This window comes from Drosophila nasuta, chromosome 3, assembly GCF_023558535.2.
Source record: "Drosophila nasuta strain 15112-1781.00 chromosome 3, ASM2355853v1, whole genome shotgun sequence".
NCBI lineage: Eukaryota > Metazoa > Arthropoda > Insecta > Diptera > Drosophilidae > Drosophila > Drosophila nasuta.
Genome location: NC_083457.1, coordinates 29,186,891 through 29,211,816, shown reverse-complemented (window position 1 = coordinate 29,211,816; position 24,926 = coordinate 29,186,891). Strand labels below are relative to the sequence as shown.

The 24,926-nt window shown below is 41.4% G+C and overlaps 2 protein-coding genes across 2 annotated transcripts; both read right to left on the bottom strand.

The window, feature by feature from the left end:
• Positions 1-969: 969 nt before the first annotated feature.
• LOC132793574 (probable multidrug resistance-associated protein lethal(2)03659) lies at positions 970-23,367 on the bottom strand. Its single transcript, XM_060803559.1, has 7 exons — positions 23,193-23,367; positions 22,704-22,934; positions 20,401-22,642; positions 20,193-20,343; positions 19,183-20,131; positions 19,061-19,109; positions 970-1,693 (listed from the first exon to the last, which is right to left on the bottom strand). The coding sequence occupies exons 1-7, from the start codon at positions 23,273-23,275 to the stop codon at positions 1,469-1,471; spliced, it is 3,930 nt and encodes a 1,309-aa protein (XP_060659542.1). The 5' UTR covers positions 23,276-23,367; the 3' UTR covers positions 970-1,468.
• Positions 23,368-23,860: 493 nt separating this feature from the next.
• Positions 23,861-24,901, bottom strand: LOC132793577 (ceramide-1-phosphate transfer protein). The gene is made up of 3 exons (XM_060803563.1): positions 24,650-24,901; positions 24,381-24,598; positions 23,861-24,319 (listed from the first exon to the last, which is right to left on the bottom strand). The coding sequence occupies exons 1-3, from the start codon at positions 24,793-24,795 to the stop codon at positions 24,018-24,020; spliced, it is 666 nt and encodes a 221-aa protein (XP_060659546.1). The 5' UTR covers positions 24,796-24,901; the 3' UTR covers positions 23,861-24,017.
• Positions 24,902-24,926: the final 25 nt, after the last annotated feature.

Here is a 24,926-nt window from a genome sequence, read left to right as displayed (position 1 = left end):
TCAGCCAATCTACTATTACTCCCTCGATTTCAGAGTTAAAATTCCCATTTGATTTCCTCCATTCAAAAAAACCACTTCCTGATTCCATTGTACTTGATCAGCTGCCGCAATCCTCGATCTAATCCCCCCACAAGGTGTCTCTCATTTTGCATAATTTGGCATGCCCACAATTTATTATCCGAGAAACACTTCCGTCGTTGGCCTACCACAGACTGAGGCGAGAGGATGAGTAGGTCACATGATCATGACCGCATAATAATAAAGTATATCTGGTCGTGTGCACGTAGTTCACTAAATCGTTGGGTTGCTCTTGAGCGAACGCTGTGTGCGGTCTCTGCTCTCTGCCCTGAGAGATCGTTTAGGATGAGTTACGAGGCCAAACGTTGAATTTACGTGTCCACTGAAATGTTTATACCGCTGTTGTTGTTGTTGGCTTAAAGGACACGTGCAGATGTCGGATAATTGATAAAACAGTTTAGATAAGATGAAAAGTTGTTGGCCAAGTAATTGATATTCCTGTCGATAGGCTGGGCTACCCAACAACTACCCAACTACCCGGCTACCCGCTGTGCACTGGGCGCAAAAGCAATCAGCAATCAGAAGTCGGCAGCGAGGATGTGGCGACTAAAAAACCGACGGACAATTTATGCCGTCCCCACACCCCCCGAGAGTGAGAGAGATGACAACAGCACAAGTACATATCTGTATCTTTTGTGGTATATGGTGAGTTGGCAAAAAAATAAAAATGAAACTAGCAAAAATTTGAGCGCAATAAAAAAAGGTTGTTTTGCCGCACAAAAAGCGCATCATTGTCATCTATCCCGAGTCAGACTTCATTGTTACGCCCACTCACACACACACACATACAGTTGGCCGTTGCCTGTGTCTGTCTGGACGCGCTCTAGTTCCGCCCACAGGCTTCCGGTCACATAAGTGCCAAACTCTCTGCAAGTCTTCGATATATATTTTTTGCTGCTTCTACTGTTGTTGTTATAATTTCCAAGCTGTTGTCGTCGATACCAACCGCTAAATGTGCTGAAATGTGACGGAATGGGTGGCGCATGTCCATAATTACAAAACCACCCACCGAGCGCCATTCCGCTCCCATCGTCCCCCTTGGGCCGTAAAAAAGTGATGACGTAGTTTGTGCCACAACTGAATTGTTTGGCAACGCCCACCGCACAGCGGGCGATCAAATTTTGCGGTAATCATTGCCACGTAAAGTTGTTAAGTGCTGCCGGCGGCATGGCGCTTGCTGCTGGACAGCAGCCAACAGAGTCATAAAAAACAAATACACAAACAAGTCAGCAAAACAAACAATCATCATTTCATACTGCAGTAAAGAATGAGAAGTTAATTTTCAAAATGCCAACGGCACACGCCATAGCAGCCAGCTCTTGTGAGGTAGCATTCAGCTATCGATAACAAGCAGTAAACATTCTATCCAATAGATGGCGTTCAAGTGTTGTCAAATGGTATATTTGTTTTTGCGCGCGTAATTATCAGCGGCAATTTTCTTGAGATATTTAACTGTGAGTGCATCACTTTGATTAACCAACTTGAGCAGGGCACCATCCTTGAGCTGCAGCAGTTCATGCGGTGGTCCAAACTCAATCATTTTGCCCGCATCCATTACCAGAACACTATCATTATCCATCACCGTGTGCAGTCGATGAGCAATTGTAAGTACTGTAACGTGTGACTGGGGTATGTTTTTAAAAGAACAGAATTCGTGCACTTCTGGCTTGGCTCCAGCTAAGCTCGACGGATTGGGGCGGGGATCTTTCTGCTTTTAAAACATTCACACTTAACAATAAATAAGTGCACTGTGTGTCGGACAAGAGAAAAATAAATAATAGAAAATCAAATATTAAGGAAAATATTAAACGGACAAGACTTTGGCTCTTAGGAGCGAGGAACCTGATGGCGATGGATCCTCTTCTTCACCCTCCCTACCATGGCAACATAGGTCTTAAACATTGCCCCTTTTTTACAGGTAATTACCAGTAACTAGCTTTGGACAGGCATGACCTCTGGAGTACTGGCGACGGACTCCATTAATAACACTTTAGTTATTCATTTTCAAATACAAATTAATTTTTAATAATAAAAGAAATTACAAACATAAGGTTTAGAAATTGAACTCTAAATCTTCTCATAGATGAATTAAATACGTTTTTTTTTTTATCGAGAAAATGATTGCGCGAAATAAAGGTATGTCTTGGGGAAAAACAAATTTAAGAGGTAAATGGCACTTTGGACTCACCCATCGCTGCGTCGTAGAGCTCAATTGACGAGACTGGTGTAAAACTAAGTATACAATTTAAACCTTAAATTTACCCTGACATACTCGGCAATGTTAAATAATTAAATGGTGAAAATCGTTTAAAGTTCAATTTAGTTAAAGTTACAAATTCATAATAAAGATTACATAAGTTGGTTTCTTTTCAAATTAATTCGAGGTATATAAATTTCAATTCGATGTTAATTCATGAAGCAAAATAATATAAGAATATATATATATATAAATAAAGCAATTTAGTTAGATTTCCGTATATAATGTGCGTAAACATACAAATAAATTCACTTCAGTTTATACACAATTTGAAGTCACCATATTCGAGATGGCCGAGTTAGAAGTCAACTTCTTGAGAGCAAAAAAAACAATAAGTCTTAGTTAACTTCTAAAAACTTGATTCTATATAAACATAATATTCAGCCTAGCACAGATTTGGGAAAGGGCAGCCTGGGACCGTCTCTTGAGCGGCAGCGATAGTAATCCCTCGAAGCAAAATAAAGTTGTTGAAATAAAGATGATAATGAAAGTGATGTTCCCGTATGGTAGAAATGATGATGACGTTGTGGACGAAACATCAATTATCGATGGCTGAGAAGAGGTTTCGTAGTCAATAGACGAAGCAACCTAATTCCCTTTTAGGTGCGAGTGGAGGTACTTGCTCGTATGAGCCACATCAATGTGTAAGCGGGAACCGCTGGCACTGGCAAAAATGCACTAAATACAAAAGCAAAGATAATAAGTATGGATTCAATCAAGAATCAAAATCCATACCTGGCCAATAATAATTATTCACTTTAAGATGAAACTATTTCACTGCACAACTTTGGAATTTTGTCCCGCGTGGACTTTTCCCTTTTATTTCAAATAATTTGTCGCTGCTGTTTACGAATTTGTTCTGTGCGCACCAAAGAGTTAAGCTGTACTAATTTAGTGAGCTCAGCTTCAGTCCAGCCAATGCCTCGAACGATTTACGAATTTACCAACAACGATCTATGATACGAAACGGTATAATCGTACGATGCGCGGGTGGTGACAAACAAGAAACGGTATAATCGTTCGATGCACGGGTGGTGACAAACGAATTTGAACACCAAAAGAGACCGCGACTACAAGAATAGAGAGGAGGGGAGACGCGGTAAGCCTGCGCTGCCTCGCTATCGACCAGAAAAAAAATTATGCACAAAACAAAATGAGCAGACAAAATAGATAGGAATAACGGATCAGCAGATTTACCAGAGGAACAGCAAAGCAAACTTAACAGACTGGCTTAACAGAACTCCTAACCGAATAAAAAAATTACAGAATGTATTTTAACAGAATCTGACCTAACAGAATCCAAATTAACAGTGTCGACCTAAACAACCGCTTTGGTCAAATCCGACCACTACAGCGCAGTTAAGGCTCGAAAAGTCTTAGTTTGAGAGTCCTTAACTGAAGAAGGGCAGGATTTATTATTACCAACCAATTTATGCCGTAATTTGAATGTCTTTCAAATGGTACACTCCGATTATTTTTCCAGACTCATTTTCTAATTCATAGTATGAAGGACTTAACTTGCGACGCACTCTGGCATTTTGAAAAACTGGTGCCAATTTAGCGCTAAATTTTTTTACTAGCATTGCTCTGAGTAAAATTCCGAGCATAAACTTTATCGCCTTCCTTCAACTGGATGGTTCTACTACGCAGGTTATAGATTCTAGCATTAGCGTCATGAGCGGTAGATACATTATCTTTAGCTTTTCGCCGAATAATTTGTAAAACGTCATTCTGTTTCAGAGCCGTATCATCATTCAATAAGCTTAGTTTTCTCAAAAGCTCATAGTCTTGTCCATTAAGGAGCATATTTTGCCCGAAAGCCAAAAAGTATGGAGAATATCCGGTACTGCTATGAACGCTGGCTCGAAGAGCTCCGCTTATTTCATTTAGATTCTTATCCCAATTAGAGTGATCTGTACCAATGTATGCACGAATGGCGGATAGAACAGACCTATTCAATCGTTCGCTCGCATTGGCCTGTGGCGAATATATTGCAGTGCATACATGCGTAATGCCAAAACGGGTTAGAAAAGACTCAAATTGAGCCGAACGAAATTGTGATCCATTGTCTGTCAGTATGACCTCGGGAACACCAAATGTATAAAAAATATAATTCTGTAAAAATTCACAGATTCGTTGAGAGGTAAACTTTTTAAGCGGTTGCAAAAAAGTGAAATTTTGTATTGTGGTCTACTATGATCAATAACCCAATGTTACCGCTTTTAGATCTTGGGTACGGACCGAGTAAGTCCATGTATAGCTTTTGAAAGGGTCTCTCGGAGACCAAAGGCTTGCCCATAGGAGGTCGTAAAACGATATTCGGACTTTTAGTGGTGCGGCACACACAACACTTGGAGACATAGTTTCGAATTTGCGTTACCATACCGGGCCAGAAGAAATATCTTTTAAGTTTCTCTATCATTTTTCCGGTGCCACAGTGTGCTCCATCAGGAGAATCATGAGCTCTATACAAAATGTCTTCTCTTAAATATTGTGGTATCCACAACTTCCACGCTTGGGCTTCTTGTGTGACGTCACCGGTTGAGTGCTGTGTTCTTTTGTACACAAAATTATCACAAATTTTAAATCTGGCAATTTAGACTGGTTTTCTTTGATCAGCTGTATAAGGTCCAGATAGTCTTGAGATTGAAACTCTTTAGATCTTAAATCAACTATTGGGCCGCTGTCGGAAAGTTCGGAAATCATGGGTTCATTTTGCCGAGATAAAGTATCCGCCACAATATTCTTAGAGCCACTACGATGCTTAATCTCAATACCATAACCTTGCAATGTTACCGCCCAGCGTCCTAAACGACCGGTCAGATCCTTTTGAGACATGAGCCATTTAAGAGAGGCATGATCAGTGATAACTGTAAAATTTTGGCCTTCTATGTATGCTCTAAACTTCTTAACTCCTCTTAACACTGCCAGACATTCGAGTTCCGTAACGGTGTATGATCTTTGGGCCTTGGACAATTTTTCCGACATGTATGCTATGGGCATCTCAACACCATCTAAATCTGCCTGCGCTAAAACACACCCAATGCCATAGGTACTCGCATCGCACAACAATAAGAATGGCAGGGAAAAGTCCGGAGTTTTCAAAATAGGTGCCGACGTTAATTTTTCTTTTAAGAACTTAAAAGATTTTTCCGCTTCTTCGTTCCATTCTAATGCCTTATTTTTCTTTAGCAGTTCTGTCAATGGGAAGCTGACGGTGGCATATTGCTCAACGAATCGTCGATACCAGCCAGTCAAGCCGAGGAAGCGCCTCAATTGTTTCACTGTTTTGGAACAGGGAATTCGTTAATACTTTTTATTTTTCCTGGATCAGTTTTCAATTCCCCATAACCAATAATGAATCCTAGGTATTTTACCTCGCGCATGCAAAACTTAGACTTTCCAACATTTATGGTAATATTGGCTTTGCGCAAACACAAGGCCACTTCACGCAGCAAAACCATATGGGACTCAAAATCGTCCGATAACAGCAAAAGGTCGTCAAGATATACAAAAACTCTCGTACGAAGGTATGGCGGAATGACCTGGTCCATTAATCTGCATAATGTCTGTGGAGCGTTGCACAATCCGAATGGCATTACCTTATATTGGTAGAGTGGCCGATTCGGGACTGTGAATGCCGTATATTGCCGAGAGTTGACCTCTAGAGGTATTTGCCAAAAGGCATGTTTCATGTCCAGACTACTAATGAAACGTGCAGGGGGTAGGCGACTTAAAATGCCATCGATGTGAGGCAGAGGATAAGCATCCTTTCTGGTTACTTTATTTACTACCCTCGAATCTAGACAAAGACGAATCTTGTCTCCCCTTCTAACAATAACAGAGTTACTACTCCATGGGCTGTTGGACTCCTCGATTATTCCTAGATCCAACATACGGTCAACCTCAGAAAACATAAGTTTCTCGATTGCCGGAGATATGGGCCAATGCCTCTGTTTAACGGGTCGGGCATTGTCTACTTCAATCCTGTGTTCCAATAAATGAGTGCGACCAAGTCCTTCAATGTCAAAGGACGGTAGATCATTAATAACTTTTTTGTAAATGATTGTTTTGAGAATCGGTAAGAAAATGGGTTTTTTGGGTCTTCTACTTCTCCTTCTGCCTCATCCTCTAATTCTGAAATGGATGGTTCTAATATTTGCTCAAGCAGTCCGAAAGCTTTCCAAAAGTCAATTCCTAGATACACATCCTGACTTAAAGTTGGAATGATATAAAATTCGATAGGATTCGTCCTATTTCGATACGAAACATTTGAAATTATTTTTCCAATGACTGCACTCTTAGAATTATTAGCAGTTCTAATATTTCCTGAGCATTTTTGAACTTTGTGCTTCTGCATAATGACGGTGGCAGCATTGCCACCAAGGCAACTTATTGATGCACCTGAATCAAGCAAAGCTACATATTTCTCGTTTTCAATTTCAATATCGCTATACAGACGATTGTCGGATTGCATAAAAATGGCTGAGACCAATTCTTTCCTAACCGAGCGAACCTTCTTCCAAAACGACCGAATTCTCAATGTTGAACGTCTGGGTTTATTATTAACTTTCAAGTAGTCAACGTTTCCTAAAATTCGTTGATCAACTTCACTGTATTTACTAAAGCGAATATGGAATGGCTGTAGACTATCTGAAGAGCTCGCCTTTTCCTCGCTTTCTAGGTTGAATGCCGGTGTGTGTGTTTGTGACCAGGCATCCATGCTCAATGTTCTTATTGTTGAGGATGTGATAGGATGTTGTTGGCTATCACATCCTTGTGCCGGTTTTCCGACGCATTGCACGACTTACAAGTCGGCTTGTACACATTTCGGGCTCCGCAACCATAACAGAAAATTGACCTGACCTCCATGCAATTCTCAAATCTATGGCCAGGTTTATCGCAGTTCCAACAGATTAATCTCTTCCGTTTGATTTCTGATATTTCATTATCTGAAATATCATCTGTTTCAACAAGAACTTCTGCTACCTGAGATCTGTATGGTAATTTTGGTTTGGCAGGATTCGAATGGATTTGTTTAAAGAAATTTTCATGCGTGCGAATTTCTTCTCGCAGCCGGGCAATGGTCGAGATACCTAAATGCATTATTTCATATTGAAGCGAAGGCTTTGAATTTCTTATAAGAATTCTAACTAAAGCCTGTTCCGAAATGGAATTTTGGAGACGGCCTACCAAGTTTTCAATAGCAAACTGATAGTCGTCGAAATTTTCCTGCTCGGCCTGCCGCCTAGAATTAATCAAATCCCATATATCCATGTCCGAATCACTATCGCCAAATTTTTTAATGAGCTCTTCACAGAAAGTTGCCCAATTAAAACCAGGGAAAGATTTGTGAAACTTCCAAAACCATTCAGTAGCTCTATCGGCGAACAGCAAATACAGGTGGTCACACACCAATTGGTAGTTGCCGCCAAGATTTTGTACAGTCAATGAGCGAAGCCTATAAAGAAAATCTTCAACTCTCATACCTTTCCTATCTCCACTAAATTTTAATCGCCAGCTCTGTATTAGATTAGACACCTTTTCGGGAGAAATAGTAGAGGATGGCCGAAATTCCCCAACCGATTCATGGGTTTGACGGGTATCATTTCTAAAAGTGTTATAATCTGGTCGAAGATTATTTGGGACTGGAGGAGCTCTTGATTGCTTTAGGTCCCTACCAGGAGATGGGGTTGAGTCATATTGACCGAGATTCAAATTTGCCATCTGTGCCTGCATGGCCTGTTGGATGGATGCATTCATGGCTGTTGTTAATTCTTGCAAAAGCGTAAGTTGCTGTGACTGCAAATACGATCGAGCAATATCTACAACATCATTTCTATTTATGGTTTCAGGCGTAGGACTAACAGTCGGCCTAGGATCTTGCTTTGGATCCAGTAAATCATAAGATTGATCGCGCATAGCTCTCTGCATAGAACGTGTCTGCATGCCTCCTCTGGGCGTAGCTAACTTACTTTTACTCCCTCTGTTAGAAGTTGAGGCTGAGTTTTCTCCTAATTGCGAACGAGCCTCAGTGTGAGATTCTGCCTCGGTCAGTTCTACCTCTAAATTATTATTAGAGAGCGATAACTGGTTAACCGAGCATTTGGATTTGCAGATAGGACAAGAAGGTGTGTTTTGCAGTGCTGGGATCAAACAGCTATAGTGGAATTTATGCTTGCAAGGGGTGGTTGCAACGAGTTCATTTGAATTTGTTGCCTCGTGGCAAATGCCACAAAAGGATCTTGATCTTGCATTAGTTGCACTATATCTTCAGCACTATGTCGCACCGCCATAATTAATTCTTATCGTTAAATTAAATGTTCAAATTAGTTTTTGTGTGGTTAAGTGTGTAAGTGAATTTGTGTATGTTTATGCAAATAATAATATATATATTTATTCTAATTTTTAATTTATATAGAGTCCGTCACTTTCCTTTTGAGATCGATGCCATGCCAAAATTTCCTTTGAAGCCGAAAGCTAAACTATTCATAGAATTAGAAAATATTTCTGATTTGAATTGATAGTGTCATCCTACTGGTCGGATACCGAAATTATTCCAGTATGCTGCAATTCCAAGTATAGATGTTCAGCTATCAGTCCAAAGTTTTTTTACACAAAATTATAGTCTGAAGAATGTGTGGATTTTAGTATGAGTTCGATTTGGTCGACCATTCCAGCATGACGAAATGCAGTCGCAAATTCCAATAATCGAAATCCCATCTTCACCACCAGTCAATCCCCAGTACTAGTTTATGTGGGTGTATGCAATACAAATAAGAAACTGAGACTAGAGTTTTTTGACATTAAACACAATATGAAAGAAAAGTATGGATTTAAGAATAGGTTCGACTTGGTCGATCATTCCCAAAATTATGAAAAATGATCGAGAATCCAATAGTCGAGGTCCTATCTATATCATATAAAAGTCTCACCTACTCGTTTAAATCAAAAAACCAAAATAAAATTGGGTGGATAAATAGGGAGCAAATTTCCGTGAGGCTAAACAACTTTTAGGCCCCACGTTGGGCGCCAATGGTGTAACGTGTGACTGGGGTATGTTTTTAAAAGAACAGAATTCGTGCACTTCTGGCTTGGCTCCAGCTAAGCTCGACGGATTGGGGCGGGGATCTTTCTGCTTTTAAAACATTCACACTTAACAATAAATAAGTGCACTGTGTGTCGGACAAGAGAAAAATAAATAATAGAAAATCAAATATTAAGGAAAATATTAAACGGACAAGACTTTGGCTCTTAGGAGCGAGGAACCTGATGGCGATGGATCCTCTTCTTCACCCTCCCTACCATGGCAACATAGGTCTTAAACATTGCCCCTTTTTTTTACAGGTAATTACCAGTAACTAGCTTTGGACAGGCATGACCTCTGGAGTACTGGCGACGGACTCCATTAATAACACTTTAGTTATTCATTTTCAAATACAAATTAATTTTTAATAATAAAAGAAATTACAAACATAAGGTTTAGAAATTGAACTCTAAATCTTCTCATAGATGAATTAAATACGTTTTTTTTTTATCGAGAAAATGATTGCGCGAAATAAAGGTATGTCTTGGGGAAAACAAATTTAAGAGGTAAATGGCACTTTGGACTCACCCATCGCTGCGTCGTAGAGCTCAATTGACGAGACTGGTGTAAAACTAAGTATACAATTTAAACCTTAAATTTACCCTGACATACTCGGCAATGTTAAATAATTAAATGGTGAAAATCGTTTAAAGTTCAATTTAGTTAAAGTTACAAATTCATAATAAAGATTACATAAGTTGGTTTCTTTTCAAATTAATTCGAGGTATATAAATTTCAATTCGATGTTAATTCATGAAGCAAAATAATATAAGAATATATATATATATAAATAAAGCAATTTAGTTAGATTTCCGTATATAATGTGCGTAAACATACAAATAAATTCACTTCAGTTTATACACAATTTGAAGTCACCATATTCGAGATGGCCGAGTTAGAAGTCAACTTCTTGAGAGCAAAAACAATAAGTCTTAGTTAACTTCTAAAAACTTGATTCTATATAAACATAATATTCAGCCTAGCACAGATTTGGGAAAGGGCAGCCTGGGACCGTCTCTTGAGCGGCAGCGATAGTAATCCCTCGAAGCAAAATAAAGTTGTTGAAATAAAGATGATAATGAAAGTGATGTTCCCGTATGGTAGAAATGATGATGACGTTGTGGACGAAACATCAATTATCGATGGCTGAGAAGAGGTTTCGTAGTCAATAGACGAAGCAACCTAATTCCCTTTTAGGTGCGAGTGGAGGTACTTGCTCGTATGAGCCACATCAATGTGTAAGCGGGAACCGCTGGCACTGGCAAAAAAATGCACTAAATACAAAAGCAAAGATAATAAGTATGGATTCAATCAAGAATCAAAATCCATACCTGGCCAATAATAATTATTCACTTTAAGATGAAACTATTTCACTGCACAACTTTGGAATTTTGTCCCGCGTGGACTTTTCCCTTTTATTTCAAATAATTTGTCGCTGCTGTTTACGAATTTGTTCTGTGCGCACCAAAGAGTTAAGCTGTACTAATTTAGTGAGCTCAGCTTCAGTCCAGCCAATGCCTCGAACGATTTACGAATTTACCAACAACGATCTATGATACGAAACGGTATAATCGTACGATGCGCGGGTGGTGACAAACAAGAAACGGTATAATCGTTCGATGCACGGGTGGTGACAAACGAATTTGAACACCAAAAGAGACCGCGACTACAAGAATAGAGAGGAGGGGGGGAGACGCGGTAAGCCTGCGCTGCCTCGCTATCGACCAGAAAAAAAATTATGCACAAAACAAAATGAGCAGACAAAATAGATAGGAATAACGGATCAGCAGATTTACCAGAGGAACAGCAAAGCAAACTTAACAGACTGGCTTAACAGAACTCCTAACCGAATAAAAAATTACAGAATGTATTTTAACAGAATCTGACCTAACAGAATCCAAATTAACAGTGTCGACCTAAACAACCGCTTTGGTCAAATCCGACCACTACAGCGCAGTTAAGGCTCGAAAAGTCTTAGTTTGAGAGTCCTTAACTGAAGAAGGGCAGGATTTATTATTACCAACCAATTTATGCCGTAATTTGAATGTCTTTCAAATGGTACACTCCGATTATTTTTCCAGACTCATTTTCTAATTCATAGTATGAAGGACTTAACTTGCGACGCACTCTGGCATTTTGAAAAACTGGTGCCAATTTAGCGCTAAATTTTTTACTAGCATTGCTCTGAGTAAAATTCCGAGCATAAACTTTATCGCCTTCCTTCAACTGGATGGTTCTACTACGCAGGTTATAGATTCTAGCATTAGCGTCATGAGCGGTAGATACATTATCTTTAGCTTTTCGCCGAATAATTTGTAAAACGTCATTCTGTTTCAGAGCCGTATCATCATTCAATAAGCTTAGTTTTCTCAAAAGCTCATAGTCTTGTCCATTAAGGAGCATATTTTGCCCGAAAGCCAAAAGTATGGAGAATATCCGGTACTGCTATGAACGCTGGCTCGAAGAGCTCCGCTTATTTCATTTAGATTCTTATCCCAATTAGAGTGATCTGTACCAATGTATGCACGAATGGCGGATAGAACAGACCTATTCAATCGTTCGCTCGCATTGGCCTGTGGCGAATATATTGCAGTGCATACATGCGTAATGCCAAAACGGGTTAGAAAAGACTCAAATTGAGCCGAACGAAATTGTGATCCATTGTCTGTCAGTATGACCTCAGGAACACCAAATGTATAAAAAATATAATTCTGTAAAATTCACAGATTCGTTGAGAGGTAAACTTTTAAGCGGTTGCAAAAGTGAAATTTTGTATTGTGGTCTACTATGATCAATAACCCAATGTTACCGCTTTTAGATCTTGGGTACGGACCGAGTAAGTCCATGTATAGCTTTTGAAAGGGTCTCTCGGAGACCAAAGGCTTGCCCATAGGAGGTCGTAAAACGATATTCGGACTTTTAGTGGTGCGGCACACACAACACTTGGAGACATAGTTTCGAATTTGCGTTACCATACCGGGCCAGAAGAAATATCTTTTAAGTTTCTCTATCATTTTTCCGGTGCCACAGTGTGCTCCATCAGGAGAATCATGAGCTCTATACAAAATGTCTTCTCTTAAATATTGTGGTATCCACAACTTCCACGCTTGGGCTTCTTGTGTGACGTCACCGGTTGAGTGCTGTGTTCTTTTGTACACAAAATTATCACAAATTTTTAAATCTGGCAATTTAGACTGGTTTTCTTTGATCAGCTGTATAAGGTCCAGATAGTCTTGAGATTGAAACTCTTTAGATCTTAAATCAACTATTGGGCCGCTGTCGGAAAGTTCGGAAATCATGGGTTCATTTTGCCGAGATAAAGTATCCGCCACAATATTCTTAGAGCCACTACGATGCTTAATCTCAATACCATAACCTTGCAATGTTACCGCCCAGCGTCCTAAACGACCGGTCAGATCCTTTTGAGACATGAGCCATTTAAGAGAGGCATGATCAGTGATAACTGTAAAATTTTGGCCTTCTATGTATGCTCTAAACTTCTTAACTCCTCTTAACACTGCCAGACATTCGAGTTCCGTAACGGTGTATGATCTTTGGGCCTTGGACAATTTTTCCGACATGTATGCTATGGGCATCTCAACACCATCTAAATCTGCCTGCGCTAAAACACACCCAATGCCATAGGTACTCGCATCGCACAACAATAAGAATGGCAGGGAAAAGTCCGGAGTTTTCAAAATAGGTGCCGACGTTAATTTTTCTTTTAAGAACTTAAAAGATTTTTCCGCTTCTTCGTTCCATTCTAATGCCTTATTTTTCTTTAGCAGTTCTGTCAATGGGAAGCTGACGGTGGCATATTGCTCAACGAATCGTCGATACCAGCCAGTCAAGCCGAGGAAGCGCCTCAATTGTTTCACTGTTTTTGGAACAGGGAATTCGTTAATACTTTTTATTTTTCCTGGATCAGTTTTCAATTCCCCATAACCAATAATGAATCCTAGGTATTTTACCTCGCGCATGCAAAACTTAGACTTTCCAACATTTATGGTAATATTGGCTTTGCGCAAACACAAGGCCACTTCACGCAGCAAAACCATATGGGACTCAAAATCGTCCGATAACAGCAAAAGGTCGTCAAGATATACAAAAACTCTCGTACGAAGGTATGGCGGAATGACCTGGTCCATTAATCTGCATAATGTCTGTGGAGCGTTGCACAATCCGAATGGCATTACCTTATATTGGTAGAGTGGCCGATTCGGGACTGTGAATGCCGTATATTGCCGAGAGTTGACCTCTAGAGGTATTTGCCAAAAGGCATGTTTCATGTCAGACTACTAATGAAACGTGCAGGGGGTAGGCGACTTAAAATGCCATCGATGTGAGGCAGAGGATAAGCATCCTTTCTGGTTACTTTATTTACTACCCTCGAATCTAGACAAAGACGAATCTTGTCTCCCCTTCTAACAATAACAGAGTTACTACTCCATGGGCTGTTGGACTCCTCGATTATTCCTAGATCCAACATACGGTCAACCTCAGAAAACATAAGTTTCTCGATTGCCGGAGATATGGGCCAATGCCTCTGTTTAACGGGTCGGGCATTGTCTACTTCAATCCTGTGTTCCAATAAATGAGTGCGACCAAGTCCTTCAATGTCAAAGGACGGTAGATCATTAATAACTTTTTGTAAATGATTGTTTTGAGAATCGGTAAGAAAATGGGTTTTTGGGTCTTCTACTTCTCCTTCTGCCTCATCCTCTAATTCTGAAATGGATGGTTCTAATATTTGCTCAAGCAGTCCGAAAGCTTTCCAAAAGTCAATTCCTAGATACACATCCTGACTTAAAGTTGGAATGATATAAAATTCGATAGGATTCGTCCTATTTCGATACGAAACATTTGAAATTATTTTTCCAATGACTGCACTCTTAGAATTATTAGCAGTTCTAATATTTCCTGAGCATTTTTGAACTTTGTGCTTCTGCATAATGACGGTGGCAGCATTGCCACCAAGGCAACTTATTGATGCACCTGAATCAAGCAAAGCTACATATTTCTCGTTTTCAATTTCAATATCGCTATACAGACGATTGTCGGATTGCATAAAATGGCTGAGACCAATTCTTTCCTAACCGAGCGAACCTTCTTCCAAAACGACCGAATTCTCAATGTTGAACGTCTGGGTTTATTATTAACTTTCAAGTAGTCAACGTTTCCTAAAATTCGTTGATCAACTTCACTGTATTTACTAAAGCGAATATGGAATGGCTGTAGACTATCTGAAGAGCTCGCCTTTTCCTCGCTTTCTAGGTTGAATGCCGGTGTGTGTGTTTGTGACCAGGCATCCATGCTCAATGTTCTTATTGTTGAGGATGTGATAGGATGTTGTTGGCTATCACATCCTTGTGCCGGTTTTCCGACGCATTGCACGACTTACAAGTCGGCTTGTACACATTTCGGGCTCCGCAACCATAACAGAAAATTGACCTGACCTCCATGCAATTCTCAAATCTATGGCCAGGTTTATCGCAGTTCCAACAGATTAATCTCTTCCGTTTGATTTCTGATATTTCATTATCTGAAATATCATCTGTTTCAACAAGAACTTCTGCTACCTGAGATCTGTATGGTAATTTTGGTTTGGCAGGATTCGAATGGATTTGTTTAAAGAAATTTTCATGCGTGCGAATTTCTTCTCGCAGCCGGGCAATGGTCGAGATACCTAAATGCATTATTTCATATTGAAGCGAAGGCTTTGAATTTCTTATAAGAATTCTAACTAAAGCCTGTTCCGAAATGGAATTTTGGAGACGGCCTACCAAGTTTTCAATAGCAAACTGATAGTCGTCGAAATTTTCCTGCTCGGCCTGCCGCCTAGAATTAATCAAATCCCATATATCCATGTCCGAATCACTATCGCCAAATTTTTTAATGAGCTCTTCACAGAAAGTTGCCCAATTAAAACCAGGGAAAGATTTGTGAAACTTCCAAAACCATTCAGTAGCTCTATCGGCGAACAGCAAATACAGGTGGTCACACACCAATTGGTAGTTGCCGCCAAGATTTTGTACAGTCAATGAGCGAAGCCTATAAAGAAAATCTTCAACTCTCATACCTTTCCTATCTCCACTAAATTTTAATCGCCAGCTCTGTATTAGATTAGACACCTTTTCGGGAGAAATAGTAGAGGATGGCCGAAATTCCCCAACCGATTCATGGGTTTGACGGGTATCATTTCTAAAAGTGTTATAATCTGGTCGAAGATTATTTGGGACTGGAGGAGCTCTTGATTGCTTTAGGTCCCTACCAGGAGATGGGGTTGAGTCATATTGACCGAGATTCAAATTTGCCATCTGTGCCTGCATGGCCTGTTGGATGGATGCATTCATGGCTGTTGTTAATTCTTGCAAAAGCGTAAGTTGCTGTGACTGCAAATACGATCGAGCAATATCTACAACATCATTTCTATTTATGGTTTCAGGCGTAGGACTAACAGTCGGCCTAGGATCTTGCTTTGGATCCAGTAAATCATAAGATTGATCGCGCATAGCTCTCTGCATAGAACGTGTCTGCATGCCTCCTCTGGGCGTAGCTAACTTACTTTTACTCCCTCTGTTAGAAGTTGAGGCTGAGTTTTCTCCTAATTGCGAACGAGCCTCAGTGTGAGATTCTGCCTCGGTCAGTTCTACCTCTAAATTATTATTAGAGAGCGATAACTGGTTAACCGAGCATTTGGATTTGCAGATAGGACAAGAAGGTGTGTTTTGCAGTGCTGGGATCAAACAGCTATAGTGGAATTTATGCTTGCAAGGGGTGGTTGCAACGAGTTCATTTGAATTTGTTGCCTCGTGGCAAATGCCACAAAAGGATCTTGATCTTGCATTAGTTGCACTATATCTTCAGCACTATGTCGCACCGCCATAATTAATTCTTATCGTTAAATTAAATGTTCAAATTAGTTTTTGTGTGGTTAAGTGTGTAAGTGAATTTGTGTATGTTTATGCAAATAATAATATATATATTTATTCTAATTTTTAATTTATATAGAGTCCGTCACTTTCCTTTTGAGATCGATGCCATGCCAAAATTTCCTTTGAAGCCGAAAGCTAAACTATTCATAGAATTAGAAAATATTTCTGATTTGAATTGATAGTGTCATCCTACTGGTCGGATACCGAAATTATTCCAGTATGCTGCAATTCCAAGTATAGATGTTCAGCTATCAGTCCAAAGTTTTTTTACACAAAATTATAGTCTGAAGAATGTGTGGATTTTAGTATGAGTTCGATTTGGTCGACCATTCCAGCATGACGAAATGCAGTCGCAAATTCCAATAATCGAAATCCCATCTTCACCACCAGTCAATCCCCAGTACTAGTTTATGTGGGTGTATGCAATACAAATAAGAAACTGAGACTAGAGTTTTTTGACATTAAACACAATATGAAAGAAAAGTATGGATTTAAGAATAGGTTCGACTTGGTCGATCATTCCCAAAATTATGAAAAATGATCGAGAATCCAATAGTCGAGGTCCTATCTATATCATATAAAAGTCTCACCTACTCGTTTAAATCAAAAAACCAAAATAAAATTGGGTGGATAAATAGGGAGCAAATTTCCGTGAGGCTAAACAACTTTTAGGCCCCACGTTGGCGCCAATGGTGTAACGTGTGACTGGGGTATGTTTTTAAAAGAACAGAATTCGTGCACTTCTGGCTTGGCTCCAGCTAAGCTCGACGGATTGGGGCGGGGATCTTTCTGCTTTTAAAACATTCACACTTAACAATAAATAAGTGCACTGTGTGTCGGACAAGAGAAAAATAAATAATAGAAAATCAAATATTAAGGAAAATATTAAACGGACAAGACTTTGGCTCTTAGGAGCGAGGAACCTGATGGCGATGGATCCTCTTCTTCACCCTCCCTACCATGGCAACATAGGTCTTAAACATTGCCCCTTTTTTACAGGTAATTACCAGTAACTAGCTTTGGACAGGCATGACCTCTGGAGTACTGGCGACGGACTCCATTAATAACACTTTAGTTATTCATTTTCAAATACAAATTAATTTTTAATAATAAAAGAAATTACAAACATAAGGTTTAGAAATTGAACTCTAAATCTTCTCATAGATGAATTAAATACGTTTTTTTTTTTTATCGAGAAAATGATTGCGCGAAATAAAGGTATGTCTTGGGAAAACAAATTTAAGAGGTAAATGGCACTTTGGACTCACCCATCGCTGCGTCGTAGAGCTCAATTGACGAGACTGGTGTAAAACTAAGTATACAATTTAAACCTTAAATTTACCCTGACATACTCGGCAATGTTAAATAATTAAATGGTGAAAATCGTTTAAAGTTCAATTTAGTTAAAGTTACAAATTCATAATAAAGATTACATAAGTTGGTTTCTTTTCAAATTAATTCGAGGTATATAAATTTCAATTCGATGTTAATTCATGAAGCAAAATAATATAAGAATATATATATATATAAATAAAGCAATTTAGTTAGATTTCCGTATATAATGTGCGTAAACATACAAATAAATTCACTTCAGTTTATACACAATTTGAAGTCACCATATTCGAGATGGCCGAGTTAGAAGTCAACTTCTTGAGAGCAAAAAAAAAACAATAAGTCTTAGTTAACTTCTAAAAACTTGATTCTATATAAACATAATATTCAGCCTAGCACAGATTTGGGAAAGGGCAGCCTGGGACCGTCTCTTGAGCGGCAGCGATAGTAATCCCTCGAAGCAAAATAAAGTTGTTGAAATAAAGATGATAATGAAAGTGATGTTCCCGTATGGTAGAAATGATGATGACGTTGTGGACGAAACATCAATTATCGATGGCTGAGAAGAGGTTTCGTAGTCAATAGACGAAGCAACCTAATTCCCTTTTAGGTGCGAGTGGAGGTACTTGCTCGTATGAGCCACATCAATGTGTAAGCGGGAACCGCTGGCACTGGCAAAAAAAATGCACTAAATACAAAAGCAAAGATAATAAGTATGGATTCAATCAAGAATCAAAATCCATACCTGGCCAATAATAATTATTCACTTTAAGATGAAACTATTTCACTGCACAACTTTGGAATTTTGTCCCGCGTGGACTTTTCCCTTTTATTTCAAATAATTTGTCGCTGCTGTTTACGAATTTGTTCTGTGCGCACCAAAGAGTTAAGCTGTACTAATTTAGTGAGCTCAGCTTCAGTCCAGCCAATGCCTCGAACGATTTACGAATTTACCAACAACGATCTATGATACGAAACGGTATAATCGTACGATGCGCGGGTGGTGACAAACAAGAAACGGTATAATCGTTCGATGCACGGGTGGTGACAAACGAATTTGAACACCAAAAGAGACCGCGACTACAAGAATAGAGAGGAGGGGGGGAGACGCGGTAAGCCTGCGCTGCCTCGCTATCGACCAGAAAAAATTATGCACAAAACAAAATGAGCAGACAAAATAGATAGGAATAACGGATCAGCAGATTTACCAGAGGAACAGCAAAGCAAACTTAACAGACTGGCTTAACAGAACTCCTAACCGAATAAAAAAATTACAGAATGTATTTTAACAGAATCTGACCTAACAGAATCCAAATTAACAGTGTCGACCTAAACAACCGCTTTGGTCAAATCCGACCACTACAGTACTGTGCACTCGGCGAACTTGGTTTGTATCGTCTCCTGAATCAGCTTATCGGTGCTGCAATCGAGAAGCGAGAATTCCAAATTATTAAATTATTTAATTGCACAGGTGATCCAACAACACTACTTACTCGGCGTCTACATTGGCCGTCGCCTCGTCCATGATGAGTATTCGATTATTGCGAAGAATGGCACGGGCCAAGCAAACCAATTGCCTTTGGCCCATGCTGAAATTGGAGCCACCTTCCTGCATGTGACAGGAGAGTCCACCTTCCAAGCTGGCCACATATTCCTTCAGCTTAACATCCTGTAGTGCTCCCCACAACGCCTCGTCGCTCTTCTCACTGAACGGATCAAGATTGAAGCGTAATGTGCCTGAGAACAAGACTGATTCTTGTGGAATAATTGAGATGCGACTGCGCAGATCATGCAGTCCCAACTGGGCAATGTCCTGACCATCGATCTCGATGAGTCCCTCATTCTCGGCCAGTCGAAACAGTGCTTGTATTATGGATGACTTGCCAGCTCCTGTACGTCCCACAATTCCAATCTTTTCCATGGGTCGTGTCTCAAGATTCAAGCCCTTCAAGATCTCTGTGCCACCTGGAGAGTAGCGCATGTGCAGTTCGCTCAAGCGTAGATGACCCTCGTGCGGCCAGTTGGCAGGAAGCTGTATCTGTTTAGGCGTCTCCAGCGCTGGCTCCGACGGTGTCTTGGCGTACTCCAAGATGCGCTCCACACTGGTCATTTTGTTCTCAAGCTCAGCACTTTGGCGCATGCCCCATTGGCACATGAGCACAAGCGTCATGGACTGTGTGATGGCCAAGCCCACATCACCGCTGTAGAAGTTCTGTTGAATCACGAGGAAACTGAAGGTCACGGCAAATATGTAGATCACACAAATAAGATCGGTCCAAAAGGAGAAGGCACGATTGGCGCTGGTGTAGAGGAATAAGGCTGACGAATTGATGTTCTGATGGCCATGGAAAGTGTGCTCCAGCTGCGGCATGGCGTCCAAGGCGCGTATTGTGGTCAAACCTTGGAAAGTCTGATTGGCATGTGAGTAAACTGGACTACGAGCTGATCAGGAGTATAGGGGTAAAGTTAATTAAGAGTTGATATAAAGAACTCTTTCACTTACTTAAGCTCTCAATGCGTTTCAGACTGCGACTGGCGCCAATGTAGAAAGCACGGCACAAATACATGAGGAGCGCCATAATGGCAGCTGGAATGAGCAACCAATAGTTGGCAATGGCCACAATGACGAGCACCGCAATCACATCTACAAAGAACTGCAATGGAAGGGAATAGTTAGAAGAGATCAACGATAGTTCCTGCTTTTCACTCACCTGCAGTGAATCCATCATGGCTTGCGGGAGTGCCACATCAACGTTCTCAATGTCGCTGGAGAAGCGATTGAGCACACGACCCGAAGCGTTCGTGTTGAAGAAGAACATACGGGCACGTATGATGCCCGCAAAGAGGAGATTGTGCAGCCGGAGGGAGATGCGCAGACACAGCAGGAAGAAACCAAAGGTGCGCAGCAAATATAACGCCAAGGTGCACACCAACAGTACCGAGTACCAGGTGACCATACTTGTGCGTGTTGCCTCAAATTCCTCAATGCTATCGTAGTCACGGTTCTCCTCCAGCGTGGCCCAGCGGGAAATGAAGATGTCCATCAAAGCTTGACAAGCGCGCGCAACCACAAAGAGCACAAGCACCAAGCAAACCCAGAAGGGTGCTCCCAGAGCCTGAAAGTACGACTTGTAGGTCTCGTAGCTAACAGCGCCTTGACCTTGTCCCTCGGCAAAGACATTCTCAGGGCTTTGCTCTTCACTCGCTGAGGTGGCCGTGTCCTGGAACTGCTTGGAGTTGCGATCCACCTGGCTGAGCACACGCTTCACCTGCTGTTTATCTTCTTCGATGGCCTCCAAGTCAGGGGCCGCATGCTTTTCAATCACATCCCGTAGCTGCGCATAGCTGCCCTGTTGTGTAATACGTCCAGATTCGAGGAGCAGTAAGTGATCAACCTGTTGCAGCAGCTGCACATGATGTGTCACCAAAATGCGCAGCTTGTCGCCCAGAAAGCGATGGAAACACTTGTCCATCAGAAGTTTACCCACTCGAGAATCGACGGCAGCGAGTGGATCATCAAACAAGTATACATCTGCCTGCCGATAAACAGCACGCGCCAGACTTATTCTGGCCTTCTGTCCGCCACTTAAACTGATGCCGCGTTCACCCACAACTGTGGCATCACCCTGGGGCAGGAGCGAGAGATCGGTGTCCAGCTGGCAGGCATGCACAACAGCACGATAGCGCTGCTCATCGTACGGCTCCACGAAGAGTATGTTATCACGTATGCTAGCCTGAAAGATCCATGGCTCTTGCGGCGCATAGCTCACCTTGCCATGCAACTCCAGGCGTCCTTGCATCAGCTCCACTTCGCCGAGAATCACATTGAGCAGCGTACTTTTTCCGGATCCCACGTTGCCCACAATGCCCACCATTTGGGTGGCGTGCAGCTCAAAGCTGATATCGTCCACATGTGCGCGCCGTTGCTGCTGTGTGCTGGGCTTGTCCCAGCTGGCACTGACGTGGCTGAGCATTAGTCCCTTGACCACACTCTCCAAGCAATGCACTCGACCCACTTGCTGAGGTTTGTCAGGCTTTAAGCTATCCAGCTGCAGTGTGGGATTGTCGTGGCAGCTGGAGCACTCTTTTCCAGTAGGAGTTTCACTTTGCTGAAGGAAGTCCACAACTCGTCTGGCGCTGACTACTGTCTGGGCCCAGGTAGTGATGGCCATGGGCCAAAAGTGCAGCAACGAATCATTCAAGAGGCTGTAGTACGAGGAGAGTATAAAGACCTTTTGGGCCGTGACCACATCCCCCGTATAGACGTAGGCGATGAGACTGAGGAAGAGCGACACCTTCGAGATCATGTTGGTGCACTGCAGCGCCGCATAGATGCTCATCGAACCTCTGATGGCTCTCACTTCCCTCTGGCGTACTGCGGCAATCAGCTTGGCAAAAGATTGCTCCCAAGCATACATCTTGATGACTTGAATGGCAGTGATGATCTCGTTCATCAGCTTGACTCGCTCGTCGCGATGCTCCGCCGATCTGGTGCGAAACTGTGTCGCCGCCTTGGCTGCCCAGGCCTGCAGTGGAATCAGCACCACAATGAATGCGATGCCTATAAGCGCTGTCCAGCCAATCTCCGTGTACATAATATAGCCAAAGATGCATGCCTCCACAGGACCCTTCCACAGATCGTGAAAGAAATAGAATGTCAGATCAAACTGTGGCAAATCGATCGACATCACAGATATAGCCTGGGCGCCTAATCCTTCGCCAGCATTCATGCCTGCCCGCAGACACTTGCGATAGATCAGCCCGGCGCAGGCGAGGCGTATCCTTGTGCCCACGGCAAATACGTAGAACATGAAGGGATGAAACACCAAGGAGTTGATCAGGGAGCAGAGCACTATGCCCATGGCATACAAATAAGCGCTTTCCTTGGTGATGTCCGTTTGTCCTTCTGCAAAGTACGAGATCAAGCCACCCAGGAAAATGGGTTGAAAGGCGCTGAGGGATTGAAGTCGTGAGTATTACGTGGATTCCCTATAATTTGTTAATTTTTACTCACTGTATTGCAATTTCCAGCGCGGAATACAAAACACAGATGGGCACAAATTGCCAGCCATAAAAGCTAAAGATTAAATGTAGCAAACTCGGTTGCTTACGTTGAGATTCACGTATCCAAGGTTGCTGTACATCCTCTGTCAGCTGTTCGCTGTCGAAGCTGGGCAGATGAGCATAGAGTTCGTTCTCGGATAGCTCTTCGTGACGTCCTTTGCGAAACACATGACGCATCCAACTGAGGAAAAAGACAGCAATGAGAGGATTCGATTTTGGACGTATCTTATCACATGAGCTTTAGATAGACGCAACCAATAGCTTCAATTGGAGTCGTGCCGTTTTTCAGGTACTGTCGCACTTATCACTCAAACAATAGTTTATAGCAAACCCCTATCAATGCAGTAGTGAATCTAACTGACCACTTTATCTGGACAGCTAGACGACGCGCAATTTAAATGGGGCTTTAATCATCAATCGAATCGATATGGGAACTTACACGAAAAACCACTTTGATAGAATGTTTGCCTTCAGAAAGGGATTCGTTTCGCGTTTTACACTTGTATTCGAATGGGAATTCATGCTGTCTCCATTCACAAACTTTTACTGCCCGCGTCGGTTGATAATTCCATAATGACTCGCGCAGTTCCAGGTCTGTTGCTTTTAAACAATTGCCCCAGGTTTCGGTTGGGAGAAGTAGTAATCAAGTTGTACTATATAAAATTAGCAGTTCCCGTTTTGCACTTGGCACTTTAAATGACTGATTAAAATGGCGATCAGTTGGCCAACGGACGTGTGCTCAAGTTGTTGACTAATACGTAATCAATAAGAGCAGTTAACAAGCAATACTTCGGTCATTTTTTTTATGCAGATTGCAGTGAAAGGCTTAGTAAGATCTGTAAATCATTAGGATTTCGGAGGAATACAAAATAATTATGAGTCTTTGTCTAAGCTGCTTAGATATCAGCTAGATAGACAGATATCTTTTTTGGAAGCTTCAAGAGCAATGTCCTACAACACGCAGTTCGAGGTTGTAGAAATGAAATCTTATCGCACAGTATTTTGGGATCCATTGCGTCTAGCTGTCGTCATAGATTATTTGTCGATTGCCACTATTTGAGCACAATCAGTGATAAAAATACGCTTGTTTCGTTCGTTTATCGTTAAGTTCTAATAACATTTAAAATTGATTCATGAAACGGGCACAGCCAGTGGCAAGGCAATAAATACAATCAAGCATTTGGAATGCAATAAATGGGTGAATAAATAAACAAAACACACATGAAATAATGGTCTAGAGATTTGCATAAATATAGCATAGATTCTAAGGCAAATTGTGCAATTCGTGCAGTGAGTAGAGTTCATCTGTGCGATCGTAAGCTGTGCGCATCTGCTTCAGCATATCCGGCAACAGTTCCATGGCACGAGTCGCATCCATGTTGTGACAGACTCGACTCAGGAGATCGCCACGCGTGGGGATTGTATACATGGCCACCTGGGCACCTTTGCGTATGAGAAATGGGTGATGCTTAGCCAGTGTATCGTTGTAGGCGGACTTGCAAACATTGTGCGCCTTCTCGTTATCAGCCACAGTCTGCAGACGATTCAGAAACTCGTACACAAACTCTGCAATAACACGGAGATAACAAACAGCAATCTTATCAAGGTGAAGAATGGTGAAACTAACCCAGACCCCGATGTAGTCGCAATAAGGTACGACTGCCTGACACGTAGCCTTTGTGGAGCAGCAAACTTTCTTCCTTCTCATACAACAACATCGTTTTGATGGTATCAAAGTGTTTCAGCTCGTCGACATCTTTCTTTCGTAATTCGTACAAAATGTCCAATTTGTTGCGCACATCGCTGCTGACAAACGTAAATACGCTGCCCATTAACAGGAAGAACCTGTAAGAACCATATTAATTAAAATGTTCGCAGGGTTCTTTGTTCACTTACTTCATGATTTCCTCATAAGCCTCCAGATAGTCGTCCATGCGTACGTCGTCCACATCAATCAGACTTCTTTCGAATATTTTTGCCACCTTCTCAATGTCAAAGCAGTCTTCTGGAGCTGCTGTTGCGGCATCGCTGTTAGCTGACATTGCTATTTTGTAATAATTTTATTAATTTCCCCTTACTAGGTGGGAGCGAAAGGGGGTAGTCCTAATTTTGTCAACGAATATCTTCTTTTGTTTGCTCAATAATAAGTGGCAGTCCAGCTAGTTATCGTTGC